The 15,784-nt window shown below is 33.6% G+C and overlaps 1 protein-coding gene across 1 annotated transcript in view; it reads right to left on the reverse strand.

The window, feature by feature from the left end:
• The window catches only part of LOC145247427 (E3 ubiquitin-protein ligase HECW2-like), a 328,541-nt gene that overhangs the window by 127,398 nt on the left and 185,359 nt on the right, over window positions 1–15,784 (reverse strand). Inside the window, exon 3 of the mRNA XM_080109185.1 lies at window positions 1,325–1,435. Within this exon, the coding sequence (XP_079965311.1) occupies window positions 1,325–1,435 (111 nt within the window). The remainder of the gene's footprint in view (window positions 1–1,324; window positions 1,436–15,784) is intronic.

The following is a 15,784-nucleotide window of genomic DNA, read 5'->3' on the forward strand; positions in this document are numbered from 1 at the left end:
AATTATTTGAACTTTGAAAACAATTGTATAATGAATATTGGTTGAGGAAAAAAAAAACATAGAAAAAAGGAACAAAAAGTGAAGAAGAAAGAGAATGAGATAGGAGAATAGAGAAAAACGTAAAAGACATGGAAAGACACGAAAGAAAAAAAAAAAAACGCAAAAGAAAATATAGACGTGAAAGAAAAAGAAAACCTCCTGGAAGGAAAACAAAAATGCTAAAAGTAATGTTTCTACAATTTTAAAATTTTATACTTATCAACATCCATGAATAAAATACATTTTATTTAAATAAATTACCTTTTTTTTTACTAATGAGTAACCACTTATCAAAGCTAAACACCACTTAAGGATAAAGGTTAATAAGATGGACAGATTGTTAGTTGAATGAAGAATATCATGAGAGGATTACAAATCATGAATGGAATGAACAAAATTTACTTATGAGTGCGGGTTATGACAAAAATTTGCTAAAATGAATTTTCTTACTCCTAAAACAATAAATTTCCTTTGACTGACTTTTACCTATGGATTAAGATTATGCACCCCATGATGTTGTGTCTAGTTTGGAAATCGCAAATATTTGAATTTTCAAATGGGAGGTTGTGACCGTATTAATTTTTACCCACTCTGTGACATATTCGGCATACAAAGAATGTTTTATACCAAATTTGTTGCAGTTCCTATCAATTGTTTTGGAGGCTGTTAGTTTTTAGTGCCCATGGATCACAATTGCATCAAGGAAACATTTTTTTAATGTCACCTTAAAAAAAAAGGTCTCTTCTGGTGGTAAAACAATGAGATAGTTATTTGAGAATACTTACTGTATATTCTTAAAAAAAGGACACCAAATTATGTTATTTTTATAAAAAGCTTAAATCTTCCAATTTGCCACCCTGCTAATGTTATATACATCTACTCGTATGCAACATAGCCCCCCCCCCCAAAAAAAAAAAAGAACTTACCAATTCATATTATTTGGACTACTATTCTCATCTTGAGTGTTATTTGTACAATATTTTGGTTGATGCAATCTCTGACCTTCAGATCTATCTTGTTGAACTCTGGAATCTTTCTGTTGAACTCGAAAATCAGCACAAAATTTTGAATAAAACTCTTTATTCAACCTACAGCCATTACTAGGTAGAAGTCCTAAGTTCAACAGAAAGATTCCAGAATTTGACAAGATACTCTTAAAGGTCGGAGGTTACAGTGATCGAAACATTGTGTGAATAGCACTCAAGGTGATGGTGGTAGTTTGAAGAATCCAAATATTATCAATAATCAATCCTCATCTCAAAAATTCAAAAATATAAGAACTTACCATCTGTAAAATAATGGCTGATGGCATCCAAGTCCCACATTATGTCTCCAGTATGGCCACCGGTGATGCCACGGATCTTGATATCCCAAAACTTAGATGAGTTGCTTTCATCTGAAAAGAAATTAAATTGAGAAAATAATGTACATGAATATGATGAAAATAAAAATGAACAGAAAACGATACAGTTAAAAAAAATGTACAAAAATCCATCACATGAATCTTACTTGAATACAATGAGTTTATTTTTGTGTAACGAGTCATCGCTTATCAAGGTGAAAAGCTACTACAACGTACAGTTCAATGACATTGATTAACTGTCAGGTAAATGAAAGTGAATATTATGAGAGGATTGAAAATTACAAATAGAATTAAGTTTGATTACTTATGAGGATGGTTTATGGCAATTATTTGTTACATATATGTTGTAGTCTGCAAGGAATCAGTCTTGTGGTAATCTACACCACAGCAGGGAAGTTCTTGGGGGGAGGGAAAACAAAAACTTTGTCTATAAAAATTCTGCCTGGTATTAGGCAGATAAAGAAAGGGTAGAAAAAAAATAAAACTTCTGTGAGAACAGATAAGATTGCAAAGTCAATTTTTTAGTTAATTATAGCACTCATCATGAACGTTTTCTGGTGGAGATAGTTCCATACAAACCAACAGAAATTATATGGCTTAACTTTGTATCAGAAGCTCTGTTTAGTGTCTTCTCTCAACAAAGCCAACATACATAAAAACGATATAATCAATGATTGCTGAATATCCATTGGCAGGTTGACATTTCTCATCACACTGGAAGTAAAGAGGATATTACCTTCAGGTGGTTATAGCAAGACAGATGACACTTGTTACATGAATAGTGGCAACATTCTATTCCAAGTTAAAATTTTTCTCCAAATAGATAAGCTTACTGATAACACCCTGTTCCAACCAACCACAAACATAATAAAAACAGAAAAAAAAATCTCTAAAATACTCAATTTTCATTGGTTTCCAGATCCATCTTCAACCAATCAGAAGCTACATAAGCAGGAACCCAAGAATACTAGAGAAGAACCACAGCTTGTGAAATGAACCCTTGTCAATTCATATTATTTGAATTATTCAGACTACTGTTTTCATCTTAAGTGTTTTTGTATGTTTCAATCAATGTAATCTATGACCTTCAGGTGTATCTCAAGATGAAGTATCAATGTTTGTAAATTTAGTGGTTGTTGTGTTTGTGGTGTATGGTGGACTCATTGGAGCAAGTTATGAGGGAGTTTAGAATTCATAAATAAACGGGGCCCCAAATCTGCAGTACAATTCGCACTTGCTGCAGGATTCAATTCCTCCCAAAATCCCTCCTTACTAAATGCCTTTGTTGGTTCAGCCACGCTCTTCGACGACGCCCAGGTGACTTAATCCATGAAGTCATTAATCCAGCTCCACCACCAGGCTGGAAGAAACATTGTGATGGTCAACTCAAAATCTGGCTTAGGACAATGAAGTAGGATGAGCTGATTCTGGGTTCTTACTTTTACAAAGTTTATCACTGGAACCGTGAATGGTTTGCACTCATAATAGGAGCAGCCTTGAATCGCTGTGCCTGGCCAGTCAGTATTTGGGACGTGGCAAACTTGTCGGAAAGAGCCAACCCAAGTGACTCAGGATGAATGCTGCAACCACGACCATAAATTATCAATCCTCATTACAACAATTAAGAAAAAAGACCGTTGTCATTCACACTATGACTACTACGACACCAGTGAACAAACCAAATTAATCTATGGCTTGGCAATGTAACTGTCTGTGAACCAACACACGTATGCAGTTTTAGTCACAAAGGAGACCAAAACAAAGAATAGGAAATAACTCCAACTTGCTTGTTCTTTGTATCAACAACATTTATTTCCTCATTGGTACAGCTGTGGCATCACCTATGTGATCCAGAACGTTCTCCATGTCTCTCACAAGATCTAATGTTATCGCGTCTCTCTCTTGATTGTTCTTTTTCTCTTTTTTTTTATAGTCCTTTTTTCCCCACCGGTAATGTTACTTTGTATGCATATGCGTCCACTCTAGGTTATACCAACAGAAAGAGGATCTGCTGTCATTGTTACCATGAATTACCAAGAAATATTCCATCACCACACTGCACATGAGAATAAACTATCATCAAATACCGAAAATGCTCACAATTATCAAAATAATGTATGGAGTGATTATTTCCTATCCACCAGGTCCTTAAGCTGCAGATTGAGTAAACAGCATTCAGATACAGGGGTCAGATGTGAATACCTTATAAGCAGTCCTGGACCAACCACCAGTGTATGAAAGGGTGTGTGAGAGATACGCTCTAGTCAGATATCTCCATGAAATGCACACAGATACTTTATGTACAGTTCAGACTTGATGGATGTTGGCTACCATAAAAGCCAACTGACTAACTTGATAGAGTGGAGGTTGTTGACTTTGGTTGGTGATGCACTTTGTATCGATCACAAAAAAACCATGGAGTAAGGAAGGGCATTCTCTGAACAACTTCTGCCCAAAAAATTTTCGGCTACTTGGACAGGGGCTTCTCACCAGTGTAAATGATGCCCCTTAAACCTGCATGTTATAATAAAAAGGATCCAATGAAGAGGGATAATTCACAAATACTATTATCACTGTGGCAAATGAATGAATGCCTTTGTCTTTGCTCTATCATTATTTTCATGGCAAGCGCTCATCTGAACTCCAATCTATGGTCCCTCCTTGCCAAACTTTCATGAAAAACACTCGTCTAGCTGAAACCATTATCAATAATTCCCCCCACTCTTTATCTGTAGTATGGCACGATTACATTGACACACCGGTTCTCACCAGATCACCAAAGTTAAGCAACATTGAGCCTGGCCAGTACCAGAAGGGTGACCATTTGGAAAGGCTAGGAGTTATAGGTATCTTCTGGGAAGGTTGGGCATGGGGCAGCACCCTCACCCCAAAAAAAGAACTCTTCACAACAAAAGCATCTACAAAGTTGTGGATGGCCTATGCCCCTCCGGGGGCTCAAAGCTATGGATGGACTATCTGTATCTAAACCTAAAGGTAGATTCCATGAACAAAGCTTCTTTCTTAGAATTGCACGCCTATGGAACTGTTCCATTTGCCTGCTTTCCAGCTAACTACAATATGTTTTCAAGTCCAATGTAAACAAGTTCTTGATAATCTGTCCCCCTTAAGTAACCCAATTTACCAAATTTTCACTGCTAACGATTACTATGATATTGTCCCATTAACCTTTATCTTCAAGTGGCCTCCGGACCTTGATAAGTGGTGACTCTTATAAAAAAAAAAATTAAAAAAAAAAAAACATAAAAAAAATATTCTGTTTCTGAATTTATGAGATAAGGATTGATTATTTGTATTCTTCAGACTACTGTAGAAATCCTGTGGCATAGTGGACAACATATACTTCCTCAGTGCGGGCGATACTCAAAATACATTTGTTAATTACTTAGGACTTCTACCAAGTTATGACTGATAGAACAAGAGCATGCCGTTCTCATGGATTAAATAAATTTGAAATTCTGTGCAGATTTCAGAGTTCAAGAAGATACACATGATGAAGGTCAGAGGTTACATCGACTGAAACGTTATGAAAATAATACTGAAGATGAGAACAGTATTGCGAAGAATACAAATACAAAAAATATTCCTTCACCGCTCAACTGATAAAAATCAAAATAAAACATACATCAAGTGCGCTTGAAAACCAAATCACAACGACACCAGTGAACAAACCAAATAATCTATGGCTTGGCAATGTAACTGTCTGTGAACCAACACACGTACACAGTTTTATGCAAATATTTTACTTGTTTGAAATTTATAACATGAATATATTTCGGAGCTATACTCCATCCTCAGTGTGTTGTTTTCTTTCTTTGTTTTTCCTTTTCTTCTTCCTTGCCATGTTGTAAAGTTCCAACATGTCAAAATACAACCACTCAGATACAATGCGCAACTCTTTACACACTTTTCTTTCTCCAACTTTACAACATGGCAAGGAAGGAGAAAAGGAAAAAAAAAAAAAAAAGAAAAAGAAAACAACATACTGAGGATGGAGTATAGCTCCAAAATATATTTATGTTATAAATTTCAAACAAGTAAAATATTTGCATAAAACTGCATACGTGTGTTGGTTCACAGACAGTTACATTGCCAAGCCATAGATTATTTGGTTTGTTCATTGGTGTCGTTGTGATTTGGTTTTCAAGCGCACTTGATGTAACAAACAAGTAAAATATTTGTTTATTTTCCTAATATTGCGTTGTGATTTTGCTTTTAAGTGCACTTGGTGCGTATTTTACTTTATTCAAATTAAATCAACGTTTCTATATGGAATTCATACCCTTGACGTTTGATAAAAATCAGTATTTTTTTAAAAATGTTAATTCATCAACAAGACACATTACCACTGAGATGTAAGAGACTACTGTAAATTATAATGGCCTACACATACGCACCCTAAATAGGAGGTTATGCAACAAGACATTTATTCAAATTACATTTAAAATGCTGCACATTGGTAGAGCCAAAGAAACAGAGCAGGAAAGGAATTCCAAAGGCTTACAGTTAATAATAAAAAAAACAAACTATTAGAGTAAAAGGCCTTTTCAAATCTAAAGACCTCTGGTGTGAAGGGGTGGGATTTGACTCCAAGGTATTTACGTTGTGAGGACAGCAGTGCAGAAAGTTCATTGGAGCACATTTCAGTGAAGCGCTTGTAGAAAAAAAACAAAAAACAGGGATGCAACAGGGGCTGGAGCTTTTTAGACCTTGTCTAAAAAGGAGATTAGTGGTTCATGACCGAATCCAGATGTGACAATGCTTCATGCATGGGCAGATAGTGGCACAGTAAGAGATATAGGATATTGACAGGGGTGAGAAATTTTCAGCATGGCAGAGGGATCCCACTTTCTTTGCAGACTTGGCAGTTCTAGGTATTTGTTTCAATTTATGTTACCTGCAAATATTAGATTGAGGAGTTTTGATATAGGACTCTTAGCCATAGTAATTGATGATTGAGAAGATTTCTTGCAATTGTTAAAGGGAAAGAGCTTTGTCTTAGTAGCATTTATGTCCTCGTTCCACTACAGACTAGAGGTCATTTTCCAACGATTCAGCAATTACTTTGGATATGTGTGCATTCATTTTGCCAAGATGTTGAGAATAGCATGGTATCATCAATAAATATAGCCATTTCAGACAATTATATCAGGGGCGTCAACTCAGCAAATAATGACTAGGTAACAATTATTATCAAAACCATCATTAGTCGACATTCACGAGTAAATCATGTTAAAAAAAAAAATGTGAAAAATTTATTAAAAAAGGAAAAAGTTTAACTTTTTGCAAACTAGTCACTCAGAGCCGTTCAACTGTAGGGGCTTAGTCGACATTCACCTGGTATCACAGTCATGATGTGAGCATAGGTAAATGTTTCCCAACCCGAACAAAAAATAAAAAGGTTGTCAGAAACAACATTAAGGTGGAGGCGATTTCGAAAGTTCAATAAATGACTTATTTAACAATAGAAATAAACAATTATCAAAAATTTACTTTTTTATAAAGAAATAAAAAGGTAAATTAAGACATTAAATAAGTAAGAATAAACATTAAAGGACGATAAGTATATAATTATATAATAAAAATAAATATAGAAATAAACCAATTTATTTAGATTTAAAAAATAACATTATTATTTTTAAAAAATATTTTTTAAAAAGTTAACTAAATAAATAGGAATAATTTGAGATGATTGAATATAAAAGGCTAAAAATTTAATCAAAGATTTAATTATTTTTAAAATAAGAATATTCTAAAGTGAAATAAAAATCAGTTAGCGATTGAAGCTGCAAAAGAAATGTTAAATTTTAAAGAGTTATCGAAGATAAAAAAAAATGAATATCAAAAGATAAACAAAACATGTTGTTCCCCTTGAAATTTGATGTAATTGTATTTTTGTTGAATTAATCATAACTTACTTTTCTTTATATTTTTTGATATATAAAATAACTCCTGAAATTGATTGTTATTAATTTCATGGTGCATGTTTAATTCATGATCGAAATATTTGCCTTGACTTTTATCTTCATTGAAAGAAATTTTACGAAAAAAATTAAATCGTCTTCGAAATTCCCTTTTGTATTTGCACTTTTTCGCTATACCAAATTTTTTCGCAACACAAAAATTTTCGATTATATAATGGTATATTTCAAAGCAACAATCCGAATCGTACTTGGTATCGGAATCATTAATCAACATTTTCCTGGAATCAGAATCGTAAAAAATTTAGGCATCGTCCCAACACTAGTGATAAGGTTTCTTTTTTTTTTTTTTAAATAATTTTATAATAGGATTCAGATACAAAGATAATTAAAAAAAATGTTAAAAAGTTAGATATGTGATTAAAAAAAATGCTACAAAATAGTCATCTGTACTAGTCACAAATAAAACATTGAATATTTAGTCACTAACTACAAGCCGCATTTGGATGTGGTAATGTAATATTTTAAATATGGATATTTCATATCAAATTTATAAATAGTGGCACACGTGCTGGGAATATTTTATTCTTGCACACATTTGGTCACTTTTAAAGAATGGATGAGAGTTTTGGGTTTGTAGATGTAGAACAGTTGAGGTAGCAGAGTCGGTTAACAAAAGAAGGCCAGGAAAACATGAGAGAAAAAGATAAGATTTGAGATAGGTCAGTTTAGAGGTCAATATCTAAAAGCTGTTAGCATGTAAAACATACATTATATCAAATGTGATTAAAAGAGGTCTAACATATACAAGCACCTTGAAAACAGTTCTAAAATCAAACACATGCAATGGTAAATGACCTAAACTCTGTAGTATAATGGAGCCAAAAATACTAACACAAAGCTCCTTTCCTTTAACAATTATAATAAACCTTCTCAACCACCACTGCCATGGCTGTATAGCACTATTTCCAAGATTTCAATGTCCAGACTAACATTTACAGGTGACACAAAGAGAAATAGATACTGCCAAGTCTACTGCAAAGGAGGTGGGCCCTTTCTACAGAATTGGCCCTGTAAAAATAGAAAATCTGCATGAATCAAAATATTAAAGTGTATTTTATGATACCCACCCCCCTCACTAGTAAATAAATTCCTACCTAATGTTCACTCATAATTCAGAATTCTCGAGTGATTTCTAGGTTTTGATAAGCGATAACTCCCTTTATATATATATAAGAACAAAGAATTAATAAAACATGTTAAAAACACTTTAAGAAGAGTTAAAAACATATTTAATTTTAAAAAAGGAAACAAATTAAGTGGATTGTCCTTAATCCACGGACTTTCGAAAGAAATACTTTCCTTCTCATCAGAGGGTAGGAATTAGCAAAATGCAGAATCGGATTTTGCTTGCAAAATATTTAATGAAACTACAAGTAAGCCATAAAGCTACTTTACTGGAAAATATTTCGATGTCATCCAATATATATGTGGGTAGCAAAAATATTTCGTACATGAAAGATCATTTGAAATTTGTTTATAAATATCAATGTGAATCAGATGACTTCTGGAACAAAGTTGTTTGGTCAGATGAAACAAAAACTGAGCTTTTTAGAAGAAACATGCACACCTGTGTATGAATGAAAAAGGGCAGATAATTTAAACCATAAAATACCATTTTGATTGTAAAATTTGGAGGTGGAAGTGTGATGATTTGGGGCTGCTTTTCTGCAAATGGAGTTGGAGGAATGGAAATCATAGAAGGGAAAATGAATGTAGCAAAATACACGAAGATTTTGTCAACGCATTTGTCCAAGAGTGCTGCAGATTTAGGATTGGGTCGTGACTATCTTCCAGCAAGACAATGATCCCAAGCACAAGGTTAAAATAACTATGAAATGGTTTAAGGATAATGGGATTAGTGTTCTATAGTGGCCTAGCCAGTCACCCGACCTAAATTCTCTTGAAAATCTGTGGAAAACTCTGAAGTTAATGGTGCATGCAAGAGATCCCAAGAATATCAAGGAATTGAAGAAAATTTGCGAAGAAGAATGGATGAAACTACCAGCAAGTGCTTTTAAGAAACTAATAGGTAGTTATGGACAGTGTTTGGAGGTTGTAAGGCAGAACAGAAGTAATGCAGCTAAATATTAGTAAATGCGTTAAAGACTTTAGCAATTTGATTTTTCCTTAAATATTTATCAAGTATATCTTCATTTCCGTTTTATTTTTAGATAGATAATGTTTGTTCAAAGATTGAGCGTTAATTTCATTCAAATCAACTTGATATTTCTTGAGAAATTTGAAAAACAAACAAAAAAAGAAACAATGTACCAAATAAATTGGCTATCTACTCTGTGTGTGTGTGTGTGTGTGTGTGTGTGTGTGTTATCACAAACTAGGATAGTAGAGTCAGAGCCAGGAGAAAACACACCGATTCCAGTGTCAGAATCTAACATTTTAAAATTTCAGAGTCGAAATCAGTCTGGTGGTATTTTTATGCTGCATGTTAACCCTTTTTAGGCTTATTTAATAATGAATCTAATGATTTGGGAGAAAATAGAAATACATAGAAGATTTGCCAAGTCTGCTGCAAAGGAGGTGGGCTCCTCCTACATGGCTAGAAAATTTCTCACACCTGCTAGTATCCTATATTTCTACAAAGTCACGATTTGTCTGTGTATGGAGCAGTGTTGCTACATATGATGTCTCTCCTACTTAAATAGAGTGGGGGGGGGAAGGTCCTACATTGTCTAACAACCCCTAGTTCCTGTCCCATCATCACAAACCATAACCCCATAAAGTCTAAAAAGGTCTAGTTCCTGTCCCATGGCTACAATATTGCATTCCTGTGCTTGTTTTACAAGTACTTCAATGGAATATGCACTGACAAACCGACTGTACTTGTACCCATCCTCCTCAATGTAAATGCTCTTGACCAACTAGCAGCAAAACCCCACCTCTTCACTATAGAGGTCTACAGATGTTGGAAAACTTCCTGTAATAGCTTATTTCTTCTGACCGCTTGCCTTTGGAATCTCTTCTCTGCTCCTCTGAATGTACCAACATGCAGAAATTTAAATGTAATGTGAACAATCATCTTTATGCACAACTACCACTGATCATTACCCTTTGGTAATATGCCTTGTTTGGGGGGTGAGAAGAAAAAAAATGAATTGACTCTAGAAAGATTCTGTCCACAAATACTAACACATAAATAGTAATATTAGAAAGTAAATTTTAGTTACAAATGCAGTTTGGTTGTTTTATTTTCCGACATAAATCTTTTTGAGGTTATTTAATGCAGAATCCACTAATTTTGGAAAAGTTTTCAAGTTTCAAGTTCTTTACATCCAAATACTTATGGTGTTTGGTCTAGTTTGGTTGTTTTGTACAATAAAATTATCTGTATTATTTGGATTCATCGGACTACTACTCTCATCTTGAGTGTTATTTTTCAAACATTTCAGTCGATGTAACCTCCGACCTTCTTCAGGTATATCTTATTGAACTCAGGAATGTTTCTGTCAAACTCAGGAATTTGAACAGAATATCGAATAGAACCCTTTATTTACTTCACAAAGGTAGCATGCTCTTGTTCCTTCAGCCATGACTGGATAGAGCTCCTAAGTAATTCACAATTGAAGAAACATTGTGAAAATCACACTTAAGATGAGAATAGTAGTCGATAAATCCAAATAACACGAATAACCAATCCTCATTTCAAAAATTCAGCAACAGTAAAATTATGTTTTTGTTTTTGACTTTTCAGAACATGGTTGAGTTTTGTAAAGAGAAATGAAAAAACAGGACGGTAATATAACATAAGGATCATGAATGAACGCATTAGTCCAAATAATTGAAAGGAATTAGAAAAAAAAAAAAAAAAAGACAAAAATAATAGTTATAATTAGTTTCAGTTGGTCACAGTAATAATAGAATTGTGGTTTCTTTTTTTATTGTGGAAAGTGAGAACATTCAATTGACAATGACCACAAAAACCACCAGTTGATACGTGCGACGGTAACCGGTGATTATAGATTGACAGCAAGTGGACAGAGTTGATTACGGAAATATTTCAGTTAAAAGAACGATTGGGGATATTCTCACAAGATTTTAATTAGGATGATACAAGTGCTCGACTGAGCTTCAATCTATGCCCCCCTCCTATTAAAACATACGCGGCAAACACTTGCCTAGCTCCAATCACTGTAAACAATTTCACTTATTCAGTACCTAAACTTCCATGACAAAAGCTTCTTTTCTAGAGCTGTCCATCTAGAACACAATATGATGGGTTGCTTCCCAGCTGACGACAACATGGTCGTCTACAAATCTAATGTAAACAAATTCTTGATGAACCGTCCTTATCTATATAAATAAAACAGTAGATGCAGGTGTGTGTGAAAATATTTAACTAATAAACTCATAAACCACTGGTCACATAACACTGAAATTAACAGGAAATAGTAACACCAAGCGTGGTTTATAACGAGTAAAATCTTTGTTTGGATGAATAACATGTACAGAAATATGTCGGCAAGTTGAAATGCAAAAATGTTCATTTCAACTTGCTGATATTTTTTTAATTACTTTTGTGCATACACAAATTCATTTATAGTTTGGAATGGTTTAATTTTAAATCTTACTCATCTATCTGTTGATAGCTCAAATGGTAAAGAACATGACTGGAGCGTTAAATGTTTTGGTTTCAGTTTTAGTTGATGGCACCCAAGTCATTTAAAAAAAATTTTTTTTTTAACTTTTGAAATCGGTACTTTATATTAGGTACAATATAATATTTAATAGAGAATTGGCTCTGTAAAAATATGAAATCTGCATGAATTAAAATATATTTAAGTGTATTTTACGACCGGGCAATGCCAAGCATCCCCACCCCACAATAAATAATAAATTCCTACCCAATTTCCATCGTGCTCACTAATCCTCGAATGACCTCTAGGTCTTGATAAGCGGTGACTCCCTTGTACGTATACAAAGGAGTCAAGACCTAGAGGTCATTATACATATGTACGAAGTGCTTTCAATAAGTTTCCAGACTTTTTTTTCGTATGGGCACTTTTATTCATAGTACAGACATGAAATTCTAGTTCCCGTCAAAGTAATCTCCTCTGGCTGCAATTCACTTGTTGTATCGTTCCAACAACTTCTAGAAGGTTCCATGGAAGTCCTCTTGTGTGAACGTGTCAATGACCCTCATCACAGCCTTTTTCATCTCACTTATCTCATAATGACATCCTAAGGTTTTCCTTGAGCTTAGGGAATAATCAAGTCACAGGATTGGTTGGTTGGTTGTTTTACGGCATATCAACCCTTTTCAGGTTATTTAATGCCGAATCCAAAGATTTTGAAGAAAAAATTTTTAATAGAATATATTTGTTGTTTTCAAATCAGTTTCTATTTAACCCATAGTTGGGACCCTAACAGGTACTACCAGTCCGGGTCAGAGTGGACCTGGGAGCAATGGTAATTAAAGGGTGGCTCCACACTCCCCAAAGCCCGCAAACTGGGGCCTCACCACTGGATATAGTTTAAGGTCATATACAGGACCAAAGTCATAGGAAGTAAGGTATGGACTATAGGGAGAGTGAACACCTGTCTTGATGCCCATCTTGGTCATGACATCTTTCTGATCTTCTCTGAACACCCTTGGGACAAACTTTGTACAAATCTTCCACATCTTCAATCTTCGCAAATAATTGTGTATTACAGTTCCCACACTGACATCAAACTGTGCACGACGGTGCTTATCTATGAAATTCTTTATTTGTCCAATCAACTCTGGTGTTCTGACTTCCTTACTCCTTCCACACTTCATCTCTCACAGACACCCTGTCTTCCTTGAATCTCTTATGCCAATCAAAAACTGATGCTCGATTCACGCAAGATAGCCCAAAAGTAATCTGAAGCATTCCATGTTTCTGTGGCATTTCCTCCAAGTTTAAAGCAGAATTTTATTGCATAGCATTCTTCTAAAGTGTCATCACGTCTAGATTGCATTTTTGAAATTTGCCAACTGTGGCAATCAGGCTTTAGTAGGGTGTATTCCAATTCCTGCTCTAGCTGTTCATTTGAACCTCAAATCATAAAAATTGGTCAGTTGTCTCATAAGATGTATAGCACTAACATACTAAATTTTTAAGAGTCTCCGACAAATGTAGATATCTGGAAACTTATTCAAGACACCTTGTGTGTGTGTATATATATATATATATATACACACACACACACACACGCACATTAAAATTTTATCACAAACTGAAGTCAGATTCAGGAGAAAACTCACTGATTCCATTGTCAACGTCTGACATTTCAAAATTTCAGGAGAATAAATCAGTCAGGTGGTTTTGTTATGTAGTATATATTATTTTCAGGCTTATTTAATGATGAATCCAATAATTTGGGGAAGCTTTTATGCTTTGAGTCTTTAATACCGTCACTGCACCCCGTTTTTAGCATGTATCACTTTTTGAAAACAAATTCTTTAGAGAAAGCATGACTATTTTCAGCTAATTTATGTAGTTTGCTCATACACGTGCCATAAACATGGAAATTAGATAGCAAAATAATAGAATATTTTTACTTTATTATCATTCATAAGAATAATATAAAAGTAAAGAGACTTATTTTTTTAGTTATGCAATTTTTTTGTTTTGACTGGACATAGAACATCTTACCAGATGCCAGACATTGACCATCAATCTCATACATTCTAACCAAGAGATTCTAATCATCCCTTTAAGTGCAAATGTTTGCATCTTTCTTGTACTTGGTTCACCAGGTATATTCGCTAGGTAGTTCACCGAGTATACGAGGAGCACCTTGGGCAATTAGCAATAAACTAACCTCTTCTCAAAAGGAAGACGGAAAAGCCTGGGAAGGTAGACCTCTTAGAACTGCGCAGGACCAGCAACATAAGGTAAAGCCAATTAAAAAATGGCTTAGATTCTGTTGGCTTGGGCACAGAGGGAAAAATCCCTGTTAGAGATGGAAATGAAATTTTTAAAATATACAATTAGTTTAAAAAAACCCAAAAAACAATCGATTCAAACCATCCAATTTGTGACCTAGAAAGAGTTTGAAGAAAACACTTTAGTTTTGATGAATTTAGGTAAAAATAGCAACGGTAAAAATGGCAGGGTAAAAATAGCAAAATGTGCATAAATAGGAAAAAATGACACTTGGATAACGGAAAATTAAGATGGTTGGAGAAAGGTACAGAGCTCCCTTTCCTATATTTTTAAATAGAGCCAATTTCCCCCTCTTCAATATTTTAAAATATATATACTGACACTGGAGGGGAGTACAAGCTTTCTTCGATAAAAAATAAACTATGTAAAAAAGTATTTTCAATAAAATCATTCTTATTATAAAGAAGTTTTTACTTAATTATTTGTAAAAAAATAAAAAATAAAAATAAAATAAACATTTCCAATTAAAAGATGGAGAGGGAGTAATCATCTAGCTCCTCTTTAAAACTATGAGTGGGAACCTAACCCCTCTTCTAAAAAAAACTTTGAAAAATCGACATCGAAAATGAAAAATGTATTTTAAAATACTGAGAATGGAAAGTTAATTTCTATCTAAAACGAAACGAGAAGGGGTCTAACCCCACCCCCACATAAATCTTAATAATTATAAAACTGTGGACTGTCCGGCTATCCTTGCTTGCTTAGATCTTGTAATAACTAATTTTATCAAGAATTTTACATAAGTTGTAGTTTCGGTTTCGATTCAAACTGATGGCACTGGAGTCTTTTTTTTTTTTTTTTTTTTAACTTTTGAAATCACTACTATATATTGGGTATAATATAAAATATATAATAATCGATAGAGAATAAACTATAATAATATATATATGAAGTATGCATAAATTCAAATAATATATTCAAGCATATTTTACCACAGGGCAAGGTAGGGTGCCCTTGCTATTATTAGGTACGTGCAAAATGAATGCCGATGCTCAAAATGTATGAACATTTTGACCCTTCCTTTTACTTAAATTCACAAAATATCAAGAAATTAACCAATTTTAATGAAATGTTCAGTATTTATCAAATAATGATCACGGAATATAATGAACTAATTATTTGTGCTTAAATCTTAGTGGAAATGTATTATTTTCACTAAGCAAAAATACTTTTATTAAAGTTATGGTTTTCAGAAGTAAAAAAAAAAAAAAAAAATGCATGAATTTATTTTTGCTTTTTTATGAAAATAAAGCATTGTAAATTGTAACAATTAAAAAAAAATTAATTTTTACATGAAAAAGCCCCTAAAAGTCCGTATTAATGAATTAGATATAACTGAAAAAAAAAAAAAAAAAAAAAAAAAAAAAAAAATTAATTTTTTATTTAATTTTTTGGACTATTATCCTCATATTCTAGATATTTTTTTTCACGTTTCGGCCAATTATTCCTCT

This window comes from Euprymna scolopes, chromosome 25, assembly GCF_053919585.1.
Source record: "Euprymna scolopes isolate OS-2025 chromosome 25, ASM5391958v1, whole genome shotgun sequence".
Lineage (NCBI taxonomy): Eukaryota > Metazoa > Mollusca > Cephalopoda > Sepiida > Sepiolidae > Euprymna > Euprymna scolopes.